General features: G+C 39.8%; 1 protein-coding gene across 3 annotated transcripts in view; it reads left to right on the plus strand.

The window, feature by feature from the left end:
* adgrl2a (adhesion G protein-coupled receptor L2a) overlaps positions 1-19,742 on the plus strand; it is a 190,274-nt gene extending 170,532 nt beyond the window's left edge. For 2 of the 3 annotated variants that reach the window (XM_084164208.1, XM_084164209.1), the window contains 3 exons: positions 7,399-7,527; positions 9,884-9,980; positions 17,296-19,742. In XM_084164208.1, coding sequence (XP_084020334.1) covers positions 7,399-7,527; positions 9,884-9,980; positions 17,296-18,116 — 1,047 coding nt within the window. In that variant the 3' untranslated portion in view covers positions 18,117-19,742. Of the gene's footprint in view, positions 1-7,398; positions 7,528-9,883; positions 9,981-11,676; positions 11,806-14,287; positions 14,306-17,295 lie in introns of all 3 variants that reach the window. The other variant, XM_084164210.1, reaches the window with a different exon arrangement.
* The last annotated feature ends 412 nt before the right edge of the window (positions 19,743-20,154 follow it).

The following is a 20,154-nucleotide window of genomic DNA, read 5'->3' on the forward strand; positions in this document are numbered from 1 at the left end:
ACAAGCAGGGGTCTAGCCCCCCTTGAGGTTCTTGAGAGAGCAGCCAAGGAAGTGAGAGAAGGGAAGAAGTCCATTTGAGCAGCAATAAGTGATGAAAAAATAGACTGAATGACACTGAAGAGGTACATTGACAAAAAAGACCTGTGTACCTGTGCGAAAGAGAGGCTATAATACAGTAGCAGAGGTGCACAACATCTTATCTGATGAAATGGAGTCTGAGCTTGCTAACCATATCAATAATCTTGCAGACCAGTTTTATGGGCTTAGTAGCCTCAAATGCAGAGAACTTGCCTACGAATTAGCACATCGAAACAACATCCATGTCCCAGACAACTGGTCAAGAAATGGAAGGGTAAGTAATGTTGAACAGAGAGATCTGTATCTGAATGTAGGCATACATTTAAGATATACAATTTACCAAACCCCCATTCCTTGAATTCAACTTTGACCTACCAGCACCATCACCCACTGTCACAGGACACCAGTCCCCACTTACCCCAAGGTGGATCAACTTACCCTGTTTCAATGCTCAACTTAACCCATACCCAGACCACTTTTTTTGAACAAGCTATGTTTTCAAAACTGTTATGGTTACATGAATTCTGGTTATTTCCAGGGATACACAACATCCTGAAATATATGTAGATATATTTGTTAGAAAGAATACTATATATTTCCCTTGACAGAGTGATGCTGAATGTAAAAAATGGCTCAACTTACCCCACTCTCCCCTAAACATATTTCATTGTAGTTTTGAGCATAATGAACCAACCTTTGTTCAACGACTCCTGTATTTGTATTCATTTGAGTTAATTTACAAATATTAAGGATAACATCCAATATAGGCTTAGCAAAGCCTCTGCTTTCAGGTTTGGCTCATGTTGTTCTCAAAAGCCTGGGGAAGTTCATAATGGAAAAGTATGAGTGGAGCATTGATTGCCAGCGGATGCTGGCTGATTGGCTGAGTAGATTTAGATTTTTTTAAACAACCACCCTTTCAATCCCTCTTCAGAAACACCAATTATCCAGAGTAAACTAATTTATGATCCAAGCATTGCTAGCATGTTATATTTTAGAAAATGGACATTTCAGAAATAATTTATAGTAAATATATTATATAATTTGGATGTAATGACAAAATCTATATATATATTTTTATAATAAATGGACACCTGTGAAAATGTTTCGCTGTTAGGTTTTGAATCTCTGCCTCTGTTTGAATGTGACTATTTCAATTGTTGGGAGGGGCAAATGACTTGGATACCATCCACCGTCTTTTAGCTGACAATAACTTCCTCAGGCTTTTGAATGGTACGGTATAGTCCAAGGGCTTTCAGTACTAGGCTTACAGTGCTTTCAGAAAATATTCATACCCCTTGAATTATTCCACATTTTGTTGTGTTACAGCCTGAATTCAAAATTGATTAAATACAGTGGGGGAAAAAAGTATTTAGTCAGCCACCAATTGTGCAAGTTCTCCCATTTAAAAAGATGAGAGAGGCCTGTAATTTTCATCATAGGTACACGTCAACTATGACAGACAAAATGAGAAAAAAAATTCAAGAAAATCACATTGTAGGATTTTTAATGAATTTATTTGCAAATTATGGTGGAAAATAAGTATTTGGTCAATAACAAAAGTTTCTCAATACTTTGTTATATACCCTTTGTTGGCAATGACACAGGTCAAACGTTTTCTGTAAGTCTTCACAAGGTTTTCACACACTGTTGCTGGTATTTTGGCCCATTCCTCCATGCAGATCTCCTCTAGAGCAGTGATGTTTTGGGTCTGTCGCTCGGCAACACAGACTTTCCACTCCCTCCAAAGATTTTCTATGGGGTTGAGATCTGGAGACTGGCTAGGCCACTCCAGGACCTTGAAATGCTTCTTACGAAGCCACTCCTTCATTGCCCGGGCGGTGTGTTTGGGATCATTGTCATGCTGAAAGACCCAGCCACGTTTCATCTTCAATGCCCTTGCTGATGGAAGGAGGTTTTCACTCAAAATCTCACGATACATGGCCCCATTCATTCTTTCCTTTACACGGATAAGTCGTCCTGGTCCCTTTGCAGAAAAACAGCCCCAAAGCATGATGTTTCCACCCCCATGCTTCACAGTAGGTATGGTGTTCTTTGGATGCAACTCAGCATTCTTTGTCCTCCAAACACGACGAGTTGAGTTTTTACCAAAAAGTTCTATTTTGGTTTCATCTGACCATATGACATTCTCCCAATCCTCTTCTGGATCATCCAAATGCACTCTAGCAAACTTCAGACGGGCCTGGACATGTACTGGCTTAAGCAGGGGGACACTTCTGGCACTGCAGGATTTGAGTCCCTGGCAGCGTAGTGTGTTACTGATGGTAGGCTTTGTTACTTTGGTCCCAGCTCTCTGCAGGTCATTCACTAAGTCCCCCCGTTTGGTTCTGGGATTTTTGCTCACTGTTCTTGTGATCATTTTGACCCCACAGGGTGAGATCTTGCGTGGAGCCCCAGATCGAGGGAGATTATCAGTGGTCTTGTATGTCTTCCATTTCCTAATAATTGCTCCCACAGTTGATTTCTTCAAACCAAGCTGCTTACCTATTGCAGATTCAGTCTTCACAGCCTGGTGCAGGTCTACAATTTTGTTTCTGGTGTCCTTTGACAGCTCTTTGGTCTTGGCCATAGTGGAGTTTGGAGTGTGACTGTTTGAGGTTGTGGACAGGTGTCTTTTATACTGATAACAAGTTCAAACAGGTGCCATTAATACAGGTAACGAGTGGAGGACAGAGGAGCCTCTTAAAGAAGAAGTTACAGGTCTGTGAGAGCCAGAAATCTTGCTTGTTTGTAGGTGACCAAATACATATTTTCCACCATAATTTGCAAATAAATTCATTAAAAATCCTACAATGTGTTTTTCTGGAAAAGAAATTCTCAATTTGTCTGTCATAGTTGACGTGTACCTATGATGAAAATTACAGGCCTCTCTCATCTTTTTAAGTGGGAGAACTTGCACAATTGGTGGCTGACTAAATACTTTCCCCCCCCACTGTACCTCATAATGACAAAGTGAAAACATGTTTTTAGAAATGTTTGCAAAGTTTTCACACCCCTGAGTCAATGCATGTTAGAATCACCTTTGGCAGGTATTACAGCTGTGAGTCTTTCTGGGTAAGATCTAAGAGCTTTGCACACCTGGATTGTACAATATTTACACATTATTCTTAAACAAATTCTTCAAGCTCTGTCAAGTAGGTTTTTGATCATTGCTAGACAGCCATTTTCATGTCTTGTTACAGATTTTCAAACCAATGTAGCCCTTTCCTGCAGTCAAATGACCTAGTGGCCTCATGGGTGGAATGTTATTAATATTCTTCATAATTTCATAATTACTAAACATATATATTTTTTAAACGCAGAAAATCCTGTGTTTCTATTTCAAACAGTTTTGTTATATTTCAGTCTTCTGTGATGTATATAAAGTGTAATATTGGGATGCAAACTCAACATTGAATACATTTCAACTCTATATCTGATATTGTACAGGTGTCTTCTTTTTTTAAGCCCATAACCATGTGAGTGAGGTGTATACATTTGTTTCAAACTAGATTTGTTTAAGATTACCAAGAATCACTCGGTGTGACCATGATTTAGCCCACTGCAGTAAAAGGTTATGTCAAAACTGTAGCTAGGCTGCTCAGGAACATTCAATGTCATCTTGGTAAGCAATTCCAGTGTATATTTGGCCTTGTGTTATAGGTTATTGTTCTGCTGAAAGGTGAATTTGTCTCCCAGTGTCTGTTGGAAAGCAGGCTGAATCAGGTTTTCCTCTAGGATTTTTCCTATGCTTAGCACTATTCTGTTATATGTTATCCTGTAAAAACTCCCTAGTCCTTGACGATGACAAGCATACCCATAACATGATGCAGCAACCACCATGCTTGAAAATATGAAGAGTGGTACTCAGTGAAGTGTTGTGTTGGTTTTGCCCCAAACATAGCGCTTTGTATTCAGGACATAAAGTTAGTTTCTTTGCCACATTTCGTGTGGTTTTACTTTAGTGCTTTATTGCAAACAGGATGCATGTTTTGGAATATTTGTATTATGTACAGACTTCCTTCTTTTCACTCTGTGAATTAGGTTACTATTGTGGAGTAACTACAATGTTGTTGATTCATCTTCAGTTTTCTCCTACCACAGCCATTAAACGACCAATCAGCCTGTTACCAACCCTTAGTAAGCTTTTGGAAAAAAATGTGTTTGACCAGATACAATCCCTATTTACAGTAAACAAATTGACAACAGACTTTCAGCACACTTATAGGGAAGGACATTCAACAAGCACAGCACTTACACAAATGACTGATGATTGGCTGAGAGAAATTGATGATAAAGATATTGTGGGGGGGGTTTTGTTAGACTTCAGTGCGGCTTTTGACATTATCGATCATAGTCTGCTGCTGAAAAAACATATGTGTTATGGCTTTATACCCCCTGCTATATTGTGGATAAAGAGTTACCTGTCTACCATAACACAGATGGTTTTCTTTAATGGAAGCCTCTCCAACATAATCCAGGTAGAATCAGGAATTCCCCAGGGCAGGTGTTTAGGCCCCTTACTTTTGTATATCTTTACTAATGACATGCCACTGGCTTTGAGTAAAGCCAGTGTGTCTATGTATGCAGATGACTCAACACTATACACTTCAGCTACTACAGTGACTGAAATGACTGCAACACTTAACAAATAGCTGCAATTAATTTCAGAATGGGTAGCAAGGAATAAGTTAGTCCTAAATATTTCAAAAACTAAAAGCATTGTATTTGGGACAAATCATTCACTAAACCCTATACCTCAACTAAATCTTGTAATGAATAATGTGGAAATTAAGCAAGTTGAGGTGACTAATCTCTTGGAGTAACCCTGGATTGTAAACTGTCATGGTCAAAACATATTGATACAACAGTAGCTAAAATGGGGAGAAGTCTGTCCATAGTTCTACATCAGGTAACTGATACAAACAGTAGAATCAGATTTTTTTTAAACAGGTAAAAGTACACCTTATGGAACAGTGGGGACAGTGAAGAGACACACACAAAGGTACAGACACGCATACACACACAAGTGCTAGCACACACACTCTACACACACGTACACTACCGTTCAAAAGTTTGGGGTCACTTAGAAATGTCCTTGTTTTCGAAAGAAAAGCAGTATTTTGTACATTAAAATAACATCAAATTGATCAGAAATACAGTGTAGACATTGTTAATGTTGTAAATGGCTAATGTAGCTGGAAACGGCTGATTTTTTTAATGGAATATCTACATAGGCGTACAGAGGCCCATTATCAGCAACCATCAGTCCTGTGTTCCAATGGCATGTTGTGTTTGCTAATCCAAGTTTATCATTTTAAAAGGCAAATTGATCATTAGAAAACTATTTTGCAATTATGTTAGCACAGCTGAAAACTGTTGTGCTGATTAAAGAAGCAATAAAACTGGCCTTCTTGAGACTAGTTGAGTATCTGGAGCATCACCAATTGTGGGTTCGATTACAGGATCAAAATGGCCAGAAACAAAGAACTTTCTTCTGAAACTCGTCAGTCTATTCTTGTTTTGAGAATTGAAGGCTATTCCATGTGAGAAATTGCCAAGAAACTGAAGATCTCGTACAAAGCTGTGTACTACTCCCTACACAGAACAGCGCAAACTGTCTCTAACCGGAATAGAAAGAGGAGTGGGAGGCCCCGGTGCACAACTGAGCAAGAGGACAAATACATTAGTGTCTAGTTTGAGAAACAGACGCCTCACATGTCCTCAACGGTCAGTTTCATTAAATAGTACATTTTTACATTTTACATTTTAGTCATTTAGCAGACACTCTTATCCAGAGCGACTTACAGTTAGTGAGTGCATACATTTTTCATACTGTACCCGCAAAACACCAGTCTCAACGTCAACAGTGAAGAGGCGACTCCGGGATGCTGACCTTCTAGGCAGATTTGCAAAGAAAAAGCCATGTCTCAGACTGGCCAATAAAAAGAAAATATTAAGATGGGCAAAAGAACACAGACACTGGACAGAGGAAGATTGGGAAAAAAGTGTTATGGACAGACAAATCGAAGTTTGAGGTGTTCGGAACACAAAGAAGAATATTTGTGAGACGCATACCAAATGAAAAGATGCTGGAGGACTGCTTGATGCCATCTGTCAAGCATGGTGGAGGCAATGTGATGGTCTGGGGGTGCTTTGGTGGTGGTAAAGTGGGAGATTTGTACAGGGTAAAAGGGATCTTGAAGAAGGAAGGCTATCACTCCATTTTGCAACGCCATGCCATACCCTGTGGACGGCGCTTGATTGGAGCCAATTTCTTCCTACAACAGGATAATGACCCAAAGCACAGCTCCAAACTATGCAAGAACTATTTAGAGAAGAAGCAGTCAGCTGGTATTCTGTCTATAATGGAGTGGCCAGCACAGTCACCGGATCTCAACACTATTGAGCTGTTGTGGGAGCAGCTTGACCGTATGGTAGATAAGAAGTGCCCATCAAGCCAATCCAACTTGTGGGAGGTGCTTCAGGATGTATGTTTTCATGGAAAACAAGGACATTTCTAAGTGACCCCAAATTGTTTAACGGTAGTGTACATTGTAATATTGTTGTATTATACATGTTGTATTGTAGATATGTATTGGTATAATAATGTAATATGATGTACTGATTTATCTTTTGTTTCATATTTTGTTTTATATGTAATGTAAGTGCCTCAATATGTTTGGACCCTAGTGACTGAGTGTATTGATACACCATTCCAAGCGTAATTAATAACTTCACCATGCTCAAAGGGATATTCAATGTCAGCTTTTTATTTTATTTTATTTTTTATCTACCAATAGGGACCCTTCTTTGCGAGGCATTGGAAAACCTCCCTGGTCTTTGTGGTTGAATCTGTGTTTGAAATTCACTGCTTGACTGAGGGACCTTACAGATAATTGTATGTGTGGGGTACAGACATGTGGTAGTCATTCAAAAATCATGTTAAGCACTATTATTGCACACAGAGTGATTCCATGCAACTTATTATGTGACTTTTTAATCAAATGTTTACTCCTGAACTTATTCAGGCTTGCCATAACAAAGGGGTTGAATACTTTTTGACTCAAGACATTTCAGCTTTCATTTTTTATTAATTTAAAAAACATAATTCCACTTTGACATTATGGGGTATTGTGTGTATGCCAGTGACACAAAATCTCAATTTAATCTATTTTCAATTTAGGCTGTAACACAACAAAATATGGAAAAAGTAAAAGGGTGTGAATACTTTCTGAAAGCACTGTAACTACACACAAAAGGTAGACACAAAATAAACATTGCCACTAACTTAGCGTCCCCTTCTATTTGCTTCCACAGGTCCGTAAAGAGTACATCAAATGTTTCCGCCACACATATTGCTGTGGTGGCTTACCAACGGAGAGCTCACACAGCTCAACAAAGACCTCTACCACAAGGACAAGTGCACGCTACTCCTCGGGCACACAGGTACTTTACCAGGGATTCTGACTGGGATTCATCTCAATGTCAGGGTAGATTGGCATAAACCCAGTTTACCGCAAAGTATCACCTATAATAGTCAACTAGGAGTCTCCAATGACTTCTGAATCCATTGAATCCATCAGACGCCCAATAATGTTATGTTTTTCAAGACCATTGGCCAATGTAAATGTACCAGAAACACAGACTGTAGTTAAACAGAGACATGTATACTTTAAAGTAAGCTAACTATTTCAAACAGCAGCTACTGTATTGCATGGGCACCTTTTTCCACTCTACCCCTTAGCACTCGCTTTATCTTTTTTTCTCACTAACGCCACTGCATGGAACTATTTGCGCTATTTGAGAGCATTGCAGTTTCTTTTACTCTTTGAAAAACAAGAATGCAAATACAATTTTATGTTTATTCCTTTGTTATTCAAGAGCACTATTGAACCACTTTTTAATAAATATTTTTGATAGTAGACAATGCTTTAACCACTGTCACGGTGGAAGTAGAAAGACATAACCGTCACAAGACATTCCCATTTTAACTTCTAATTAAACCTATGGAGCACCTCCCTATTACATCCACTACTTTTGACAGGAATTTAAGTATAAAAGTAGTCACTCGAAACCTGAGTTAATATAATGTGTGGAGGCCAGACGTTGCACTTAGTGCGCTTTGTGTGAAGAGTAGGTTCGCCGCTGCAGCAATACTACATATACAGTGAGGGAAAAAAGTATTTGATCCCCTGCTGATTTTGTACGTTTGCCCACTGACAAAGAAATCATCAGTCTATAATTTTAATGGTAGGTTTATTTGAACAGTGAGAGACAGAATACCAACAACAAAATCCAGAAAAATGCATGTCAAAAATGGATTTGCATTTTAATGAGGGAAATAAGTATTTGACCCCCTCTCAATCAGAAAGATTTCTGGCTCCCAGGTGTCTTTTATACAGGTAACGAGCTGATATTAGGAGCACACTCTTAATGGGAGTGCTCCTAATCTCAGCTTGTTACCTGTATAAAAGACACCTGTCCACAGAAGCAATCAATCAATCAGATTCCAAACTCTCCACCATGGCCAAGACCAAAGAGCTCTCCAAGGATGTCAGGGACAAGATTGTAGACTTACACAAGGCTGGAATGGGCTACAAGACCATCGCCAAGCAGCTTGGTGAGAAGGTGACAACAGTTGGTGCAATTATTCGCAAATGGAAGAAACACAAAAGCACTGTCAATCTCCCTCGGCCTGGGGCTCCATGCAAGATCTCACCTTGTGGAGTTGCAATGATCATGAGAACGGTGAGGAATCAGCCCAGAACTACACGGGAGGATCTTGTCAATGATCTCATGGCAGCTGGGACCATAGTCACCAAGGAAACAATTGGTAACACACTACGCCGTGAAGGACTGAAATCCTGCAGCGCACGCAAGGTCCCCCTGCTCAAGAAAGCACATATACAGGGCCGTCTGAAGTTTGCCAATGAACATCTGAATGATTCAGAGGAGAACTGGGTGAAAGTGTTGTGGTCAGATGAGACCAAAATCGAGCTCTTTGGCATCAACTCAACTCGCTGTGTTTGGAGGAGGAGGAATGCTGCCTATGACCCCAAGAACACCATCCCCACCGTCAAACATGGAGGTGGAAACATTATGCTTTGGGGGTGTTTTTCTGCTTAGGGGACAGGACAACTTCACCGCATCAAAGGGACGATGGAAAATCTTGGGTGAGAACCTCCTTCCCTCAGCCAGGGCATTGAAAATGGGTTGTGGATGGGTATTCCAGCATGACAATGACCCAAAACACACAACCAAGGCAACAAAGGAGTGGCTCAAGAAGAAGCACATTAAGGTCCTGGAGTGGCCTAGCCAGTCTCCAGACCTTAATCCCATAGAAAATCTGTGGAGGGAGCTGAAGGTTCGAGTTGCCAAACGTCAGCCTCGAAACCTTAATGACTTGGAGAAGATCTGCAAAGAGGAGTGGAACAAAATTCCTCCTGAGATGTGTGCAAACCTGGTGGCCAACTACAAGAAACGTCTGACCTCTGTGATTGCCAACAAGGGTTTTGCCACCAAGTACTAAGTCATGTTTTGCAGAGGGGTCAAATACTTATTTCCCTCATTAAAATGCAAATCAATTGATGACATGCGTTTTTCAGGATTTTTTTGTTGTTATTCTGTCTCTCACTGTTCAAATAGACCTACCATTAAAATTATAGACTGATCATGTCTTTGTCAGTGGGCAAACGTACAAAATCAGCAGGGGATCAAATACTTTTTTCCCTCACTGTAGCAAACATAATGAAAGTTGATCTCAACAGTGAGTCCTAATAACTGTCCCTTGTTAATCTGACAGAGCCGTATCAGGAGAATGTGGAATGACACCGTAAGAAAGCAATCTGAGTCCTCCTTTATCTCAGGTGACATCAACAGCACCTCCACCCTTAACCAAGGTCAGTCACACACCTCATCTCGTCTTCACACACCATTCACCATCATGGAGACAAAAAATACATTTTCAAGTACCAATGATTTCATACAGAGGGGCTAACATCCTGGGAAATTGTAGTGAATGCTTTGGGCTTGATAAGACTTGCGCACTGGGCTAAAAGGGATAGCAAGGATAGTCTCCCTGTTCTGTTCTGCCAATTGAGGATTACAGAAATCTGTCCTCAAATACCTTGTGCTGTCATTTTGCGCAGTAATGTCGAACACGAAATGGGGAAGCCACTGTACTGTTTGTACTAAGTCCAAAGGTCATATTGCTTAGTCCATTAAAAAAAGAAGAAGAAGGAAATGCCAACAAACTCAAAATATTTTATTGTATTTTTTTTTTTTACCTATGTTTGCTTGACACGCAGAGGCACATGATTTGGTTGGCATGTAAGGTGACCTCTGCTATTTCAGGGATTCAGGAGGGAGGAAAACAAACTTGTCATTTATTATTTAGCCAGTGCACAAATATGATGATGAGAAGATGATGTTCAACTCTGGGTGACCCTGAGTGCTTAGTGTGTTGTTCAGCCTTTACTGCTCGGCATGGCTCTAAAATGGCTTTCCAAGTATGCAAGGAAAGAGGTTACCCTGAGGTAGTCTGACTTCCCCCTTCCAATTCCCCCTTCTTCTTTCACTCTTCAATTTCCATGAGGTAAAATGTTACGAGCAGTAGTTTGAAATTCATTTTGTCAATATTGTTTTGTCCCGATAAGCTGTATATTAGATGTTAAGGTTGCATTTATCTATCATTCTCCAGTGTACTACCCTAGTTACCCTTGAGTATACTGTACTGAGGATGGCCTGCTCTTCAGAAACCACTCCTTGTCATTATAACATCCTCAGAGAATACCCTACAAGAGTGATGGGGTTTTATAGGACACAGCTTATAAAAATGTGACTGGAAATGTCCTAGTCTTTAAACATGATGCAAGAAATCCATGGTAACATTATAATCGGGTTGAATTTGAGTATTTGAAGAAAAGATCTGACATTGTAAAGTATCGGTATCCAGGTGAAGTTAGTGTTATGTTATTTTACAAAAGAGACAAGGGTGTGGTCATTTAGTGTGTACACGTTTACGCAATTGGATCATAGGAGTTCAACTAAAAACTGTGCCTTGGCAGTAGCAATAGACAAAAAAAAAGCATTGCACTGCAGAAAATACCTGATAATGCAGTTTTAAGAATTAATTTATATTCACAGTAATAGAAGGCAAAATGAGAGCACAGTTTATTCACCAGTTACCTTTCTTGCCAAATAACAAAAATATGAAAAGGCTGACTTGATAATTTTGTTCTGTTGTTGCATTGCTTCTCATTTACATAGCAGATTGGAGTAGAATTAGAATGAGGTGAACAAAAGTGCCTTTTGTGGTAGTCACTGTTTAGATGTTCTATTTCCCCTCTGTATCATAATCCTTGCTTCCACAAAATGCCTGTTCACTTTGCTCTAGTGACATCCAGCGATGGTCATAGATAATATTAATATCTTGTCCTCAATATTTTACCCCAAATGTAATATTTACTCTGAAAATAAAGGCCCAGTTTTAGATGTACTTGACATTTTGTTCCATAAATCACCCCAAAAAACACTCAATATACCAATGCCAAAAACTGATCTCTGATCTGTCTTCTTCTGTTTTACCGCCTCCAGGAATGACGGGCAATTATCTACTAACAAACCCTCTTCTTCGACCACAAGGCACTAACAACCCTTATAACACCTTACTGGCTGAAACAGTCGTATGTAACGCTCCCACGGCTCCAGTGTTTAACTCTCCAGGTGTGCTTACTTAACACTTCTTGACGTACAGTTAACTTCTTCTTCTCTCTTCATTTTTTATACTTTGACCTGTTTTTTTTTATGAGTTATTGTGGCCTTATCAAGATCAGAACGTTATTGAGTATCAACTTCCACTCTGGATCTCAGCAGGATCCCCAAATGGGTTACAGACATCGGTCGCTGAAATCGGTGTTGTAAGAAAGCACTGTGTGTATGACTTGGTTTGCGATTTATTACGAGACCTCTGGTGTCCAGTTTCACATTTTGGTCTTCTAAAGTTTCTCTTGAATGAGATAAAGTGATTAATCTAGGATGGAGATACTACATGTTCTGCCTTGAAAAGACAGTATAAACAATGTCATAGCCTTTAAACATACTCTTAAATTGCAGGATTATTGAGATTGATGATTGTTGATTTATTTATTTTGTGTGTTTTTTGCTTTCTCCTTACACTTTTTCCTTGAGATTTTTTTAAATGATTTTCTGCTATTTATTTATTTAGTGTTTTGGGGTGAACTTACCCCTTAAACTGTATACGTTACAACACAGACAAGCTGAAATATTCAGTTTGTGCTTGAATATTTGTGTATTCATGAATGTGACACACCATGATTTAGATCAACATTTGATTTTGATCAATGAAATGTTATTCACATATGATACAGTGAGGGGAAAAAAGTATTTGATCCCCTGCTGATTTTGTATGTTTGCCCACTGACAAAGAAATGATCAGTCTATAATTTTAGTGGTAGGTTTATTTGAGCAGTGAGAGACAGAATAACAACAAAAAAATCCTGAAAAACGCATGTCAAAAATGTTATAAATTGATTTTCATTTTAATGAGGGAAATAAGTATTTGACCCCCTCTCAATCAGAAAGATTTCTGGCTCACAGGTATCTTTTATACAGGTAACGAGCTGAGATTAGGAGCACACTCTTAAAGGGAGTGTTCCTAATCTCAACTTGTTAGCTGTATAAAAGATACCTGTCCACAGAAGCAATCAATCAATCAGATTCCAAACTCTCCACCATGGCCAAGACCAAAGAGCTCTCCAAGGATGTCAGGTACAAGATTGTAGACCTACACAAGGCTGGAATGGGCTACAAGACCATCGCCAAGCAGCTTGGTGAGAAGGTGACAACAGTTGGTGCGATTATTCGCAAATGGAAGAAACACAAAATAACTGTCAATCTCCCTCGGCCTGGGGCTCCATGCAATTCTCACCTCGTGGAGTTGCAATGATCATGAGAACGGTGGGGAATCAGCCCAAAACTACATGGGAGGATCTTGTCAATGATCTCAAGGCAGCTGGGACCACCATAGTCACCAAGAAAACAATTGGTAACACACTACGCCGTAAAGGACTGAAATCCTGCAGCGCACGCAAGGTCCCCCTGCTCAAGAAAGCACATATACAGGGCCGTCTGAAGTTTGCCAATGAACATCTGAATGATTCAGAGGAGAACAAGGTGAAAGTGTTGTGGTCAGATGAGACCAAAATTGAGCTCTTTGGCATCAACTCAATTCGCCGTGTTTGGAGGAGGAGGAATGCTGCCTATGACCCCAAGAACACCATCCCCACCATCAAACATGGAGGTGGAAAGATTATGCTTTGGGGGTGTTTTTCTGCTAAGGAGACAGGACAACTTCACAGCATCAAAGGGACGATGGACGGGGCCATGTACCGTCAAATCTTGGGTGAGAACCTCTTTCTCTCCGCCAGGGCATTGAAAATGGGTCGTGGATGGGTATTCCAGCATGACAATGACCCAAAACACACGGCCAAGGCAACAAAGGAGTGACTCAAGAAGAAGCACATTAAGGTCCTGGAGTGGCCTAGCCAGTCTCCAGACCTTAATCCCATAGAAAATCTGTGGAGGGAGCTGAAGGTTCGAGTTGCCAAACATCAGCCTCGAAACCTTAATGACTTGGAGAATATCTGCAAAGAGGAGTGGAACAAAATCCCTCCTGAGATGTGTGCAAACCTGGTGGCCAACTACAAGAAATGTCTGACCTCTGCGATTGCCAACAAGGGTTTTGCCACCAAGTACTAAATCATGTTTTGCAGAGGGGTCAAATACTTATTTCCCTCATTAAAATGCAAATCAATTTATAAAATTTTTGACATGCGTTTTTCTGGATTTTGTTGTTGTTATTCTGTCTCTCACTGTTCAAATAAACCTACCATTAAAATTATAGGCTGATCATGTCTTTGTCAGTGGGCAAACGTACAAAACCAGCAGGGGATCAAATACTTTTTTCCCTCACTGTACCAGTCCTGACAACTGTCACTAGACACTGTTTGGTAAACAAACAGTTAATTTAGCAAAGTTATAATGAGATGTTAAATTTATTAGTCCAGTACTTCAATTTGGGTGTTGGGATTATTATGTTACAATGCAATGAATTTTTTTTAAATAATTAAATTACATTGTATATTTTGTCATGTTTTTTTTGCTTTCTCCTTACGCTTTCCTCTAGTGACCTACAGAGAGACAAGTATGGGAGTAAAACTTAACTTTGCCTATCAAATGTAAATTTATTTCAGCATGCTTATTAAAAACAACAACTCCCTGGTACATCAATGGTCATTGGCATTTACTCAGTGGGCAAGTGGTTCACAAACTATACCAACCAAATTCTATTCCACCATTAGGAAAATACCACTCTCCGATATTGCATTCCTTTGGGTTCCAACAGCTATCAAAGACATCTGAGAAAGGATGGTTTTGTTATACCTCAGATACTCTTCTTCTTTCTCTTAGATGTGTATAAGTAGTTTGTGATCTGCAGACATCAACTGTAGCTTTGTTACTGGGGTGGCAAATAATATTTCCTAAGTGAATTGAGAGAAGAGAGGCTTCCTACGTGAATGCCTTTCCCTGTGGCACTCAGCAGTCTCAGTGTCCAGTTACATTCCTCTCACATCTCTCCCCTATTCTCCAGACATCACCTGTGTGGGGGAAAATTGTTCTCCTAGTGAGGCATAAACAAAATGTACGAACGTCATGGTAGCAGCTGTATTCTTTTGTTGTTGTTTTTGTTCTCTTTCACTCTCTCCTTTCTTGTCATTTCTCTCCTCTCATCTCCGTTAAACTCTGTGATGTCTGTTTTACATGTTGGTGTGTCTGCAACACAGGAGGTTGGTGGCACCTTAATTGGGCAGGACGGGCTCATGGTAATGGCTGGAGCGGAATAGGTGGAATGGTATCAAATACATCAAACACATGGTTTGATGCCATTCCATTTACTCTGTTCCAGCCATTATTATGTGCTGTCCTCCCCTCAGCAGCCTCCCCTGGTCTGCAAAAATAGTCTGTCCCCTTATCTGAACAACAGCATGTCACCATAAAATACCCATTCCTCTTAATCTCTCTCTTCTATCTGTGGCAGGAATTTATCTTTTTTTTTTCTCAATTTCTTGCTGTGCCAAAGCTGTGTTAGCCACGGCAGATACACAACCTCTCTCTCCAATCACACCCCACTAATATTTATTCTATCGCCTCCTGATTTCCATGACCCTGTGCATACAGAAATTCCTAACATGACTGCATCTGACCTTCCCAGCTGTTTGTTTATCTTGGGCTGATCTTGTAAAATACTGGGAACTGTCATTTTGACTGATGTGAACCGCAGGGCTGCCGGCTAACTCTGACCTTAACCTTCGAGCCATGGGCAGAGACTTGCCAGAGAGAAAATACAAAAAACACAACACAGACACCACTCAATTAAACAAATACAACCAAAACAAATTTAAATTAAAAAAATATATATAACAATTGGTGGCATTTAATCTTTAAAAAAAGCTTTGATTGCTTTTTAATTTAATTTGCTGAACCCTTGCTCTAACTAAGTTGCTATGTTTTAATTTTTTTTCCTTTCAGTGATTCTTCATCATGTTACAATAAATCATTTTACTTTCTTTTGTACATCAGCTACTCTTAGGCCAGATAGCCTGAACAGACAAACATGATGTGAGTTGTCCAAAGTGAGTCTCCACCTGCTGTCTGTCGTGATGTCGGATGGTGCTTGTTGGCCCTGAAGTGAGAAAGATGGCTGTCCGTGTTGACCATGACTCTCCTTTCTGTATATACATTCATATTTTCCCATTATTTTCCCCTGTCACCTCCAACAATGAGTTGCTAGACAACTTCTTGTCTATGTCGTAGCTTGCCCATTTGTGGCTACATACCAGGGCCCGGTTTCCTGATAGTGATGGAACTTAGGCTTACGAGTGTTTTAATGATGCATCTTTCCAACAACGGCCAAAAATGTAACATGCATTTCCCAAAACACCACGCAGAGAGAATTTTTGCTAAGTGCGTCGTTGAGGCATTTGTCGAAACTGAAAGAAAGGAAGCACTGCTCTCGGATCAGCGTTCTCCCACTCCTCTCGGATCTTACCGTAACATTAGAATTATTCCACAATACTGATGACGGATCAGTTCCTAGAGAGATATTACCACCTATGACTACAAATATTGAGGCATCTTATTCTAATGCTTACCCTATAAAAATGCACTAAATCAAGATGTTGCACATCATTGCGCACGATACACATGATGAAATATATTGAGGCAAAAATTACAGACAGTAGCGTACAAATAGCTCAATAAAACGCAATTGAATTAACATTACATGTATTTAAATATCATTCAAATATATAGATCTATATATGTAGCCTATGCAGGATTTATCTTTTAATACAGGTATTTCGGTTTTAATTTGAAGCGTCTTTATATCCTTCGCTTGTTATGCAAAGAAATTGGAAACTTTGTATTTGTCGTCACTGTCACATTTGTTCTGAAGCGTTCAGCAGTCACAGAAAGACAGATAAACATCTTGATTTTGTGTTTGGCGGAGATCTTCTGTGTATAAAGTGACGCGGAAGGGAAAAAAAGCATCTAACGATGTACTTAGCTGTTCTACAAGTGTTCTGAGGCAGCCGTTAAATAACAAACGTTTTCAAGATCATCTTTAGTAACGATGGTTTTGGGAAACAGCTCAGAGATTTAACTATGCTCCAACGAAGGATCTAATGATGAACGTAGCCTTAAGATGCTTTTGGGAAACCGGGCCCTGTACATTTACCTCTGACATGTGTGTTGTGATGTTCATGATTCGTTCACGTTTTTTAATGTTGTTTGGGATCACGTATGTACCTTTGTCACTGGTGCGTCAAAGGCAGAATATTTTAGTGAATTGGAAAGGCTTTTAGAGAAAGTAACAGTTCATGATATACAAAAAATGTCAAAATTACCCCATAACTGAGAACGTAAATTGATTGCTCATTGTGTATATGCATGCATACACATTTTCCTTAAAGATTGTGCCTAATTAGTAGCATGTTACAGCTGATTCTCAGTCTTGTGTCAAATTATCTCCAGCGTCCTGAACAGCATTAAACCACTTTTCTCATTTTTTTCTTATTTCTCTCGGAACAATGGTTGTGACTAATGTAAATCCCCTCGTATGTTTTCTCATTCCAGGACACACACACACACTGAACCATCCCAGGGACACCAGTGCAATGGATACTCTACCGCTAAATGGTAACTTTAACAATAGCTACTCGCTTCGCAATGGGGACTACGGCGACAGCGTGCAGGTGGTGGACTGTGGACTCAGCCTGGACGACGCAGCCTTTGAAAAAATGATAATATCGGAGCTGGTGCACAACAACCTACGGGCTTGCAACAAGAGCCACAACCACCACGTGGAGAGTGGGGCTCCTCTTCCTCCATTGTCCAAGAAGGTGCACGTGGTGGGCGGGAGCAGCAGGGAAGATGACGCCATCGTGGCTGACACCTCATCTTTGGTGCACAGCCACAATATCAACACACCGGTGGGCCTGGGCATAGAGCTGCACCACCGGGAGCTGGAGGCCCCACTCATTCCCCAGCGGACTCACTCACTTCTGTACCAGCCGCAGAAGAGAGTGAAGACCACAGAGGGGGGCTTGGAGAGCTATGTCAGCCAGCTCACGACCGACGAGCACGAAGACAGCCTGCAGTCCCCAAACAGAGACTCTTTGTACACTAGTATGCCTACCCTAAGGGACTCTCCATACACCGAGAGCAGCCCCAATGCGGAGGAGCTGGAGGACCTCTCGAGCCCCTCTAAGAGGAGCGAGAACGAGGACGTTTACTACAAGAGCATGCCTAACTTAGGAGCAGGACACCAGCTCCAAGCGTACTACCAAATAAGTAGAGGAAACAGTGATGGTTACATTATCCCTATTACAAAAGAGGGCTGCATCCCTGAAGGAGATGTACGGGAAGGACAGATGCAGTTAGTGACAAGCCTTTAAAATATATTTAAATCATCGTCCCCTGTCTGCATTCCCGACCTCCTCGAGGACAAACAGTACTGTACTCTGAGACATACACACACACTCGCTCATCTCCCCCCAGACTTGCCACACCCCATTCTCCTCACAAACCAACAGACTTAAGGGCACTGCGATGGCAGTGCAACATTACCCCGACCGCTGGAGTGGAGTTTTAAACAGACTGTATATAAAATGCAGAGTTCAATTTAAGACACATACCAATTCTGTATTTAATTATTCTGCTGCTGTTGAATAAAAAAAAAAAGATATAAAAAACGATTTAAAAAATGTTATCGGCCACTCCAGTTCAGCTGTTTTTTTCCGGCCAAAGGTTGTACATACACTCCCACCATCCTTGTCAAGCCTGTTTCGTATTATATACAAAATGAAGCTCTCAGACCAGGATTTATTTGTTTGGTGGTGTTCCTGATCAGACTATTAATTAGGAATATAAGGTCCTGGATCCTAGAGTTGTCCCCATCACCGTGAAGGTTGGATTAACCACTAGCAATCAAGCCCCAGGCCTTATATTTTCTCAATTGAGCTGTTGTCAAGGGAAATGGCTAAATGAATATATATTTTGTTGTATTGCTAGTGTAAAATAAAATTCATGGAAACCGTAAATATAAAGAAACCTTTTAATTGAAAATGTAACATTTGAAGATAATATTGTGTAAAGGTTGCACATATGTTATAAAATGTATTTATTGTTCTTACACATCGTTCATTATAGGATGTTTGAACAAAAAAATCTGATGAAAACAAAATAAGTCTACAAAGACCAAGGTTAATGCATACCTACTTTTTCCACTTGTGAAGAGTGTTTTTGCATACTGAATTCATATACAGTATGTTGTCCATTGAAATTATATGATTTGATATAGCTAAAAGGTAGTTATTTTAGTAAAGTGGGAATACAACCTATGAATACCCTAAGAAAGTCATGCCATACAATTATTTTGTGTGAATCTGATTTAAATAATCAAATCGGATAAACAATCATGACATTGAAATGGGCCACTCAAGACTAACAGCCACTCGAGATAAAAAAAAATTACCATAACGTTTTGATTCATTATAAATGTATTTCTTCTGCCTGGGTATGGACATTTATTTATTGAAATATTTTCAAAAGATTATACATTGGAAAATGTGGTAATATTTTCCAGCACTGGTATACATAGTCCTTCTTTTTATGTAAACATGTTATTAAGGGGCCCATCAATAAAGACTAATGTAAAGTTCAACACTTGTTTAACAAATAAATAAATGTGAGATTTTTTGGTAAAATGCCAGTTGTTTTATTAATGTACCATTGGAGAAGTTATAGGTTTGATTATTTTGCTATGGACAAAATACACTTTTGACTCAAGTTATGAGTACATCCCAAGCACCTTGGAAGGTTATCAGTGATATATTTTCAGAGGGATTTCTTTGCTTTTGTTTTCTATCAAAGACATTGCCTATTAGTCAAGCTCATTTCACCTTATGTGTTGATAAGCCAAATCTTTCCATGTGATTAAATGATGAGAAACTCAGGTAGGAAAATTACATTTTAAATGTTCCTCTGTGTGGTTGTAACACTCCAATAAAAGTTCAATAATTACACCGGTTCATAACATTGTCCGCTTAGTATATTATTGAGCACTTCTCCAGACACCATTACAATCTAAGTGATACAATTATGTAACTCATCAGCTGGCTTTTTAATATGTAAGTGGAAATGAGTCCATGATGCTTTACAAGGGTCGCTGTTACAGTTGGAGGCGGTTTGGAGAAATATATCACAGTAAATATGTCTTATTTATGACACATATTTGCACCAATTAATGTCCACTCCCGCTGAGGAAAAAAATTTCCTTGGGTAATGCCTCAGGTACTGCTAATTTATGACACATTCTAATAGGGTAAATATGCTACCGGTTAGAGCAGGATGACAGCTCACTGCAGGGAATCTGGAAATTACATTGTTTATCATTTGCCATTGAAGGAAATGACTCAGGATCCTGCACCGCCA

This window comes from Coregonus lavaretus (assembly GCF_964263955.1).
Source record: "Coregonus lavaretus genome assembly, chromosome: 6".
NCBI classification, from domain to species: Eukaryota; Metazoa; Chordata; class Actinopteri; order Salmoniformes; family Salmonidae; genus Coregonus; species Coregonus lavaretus.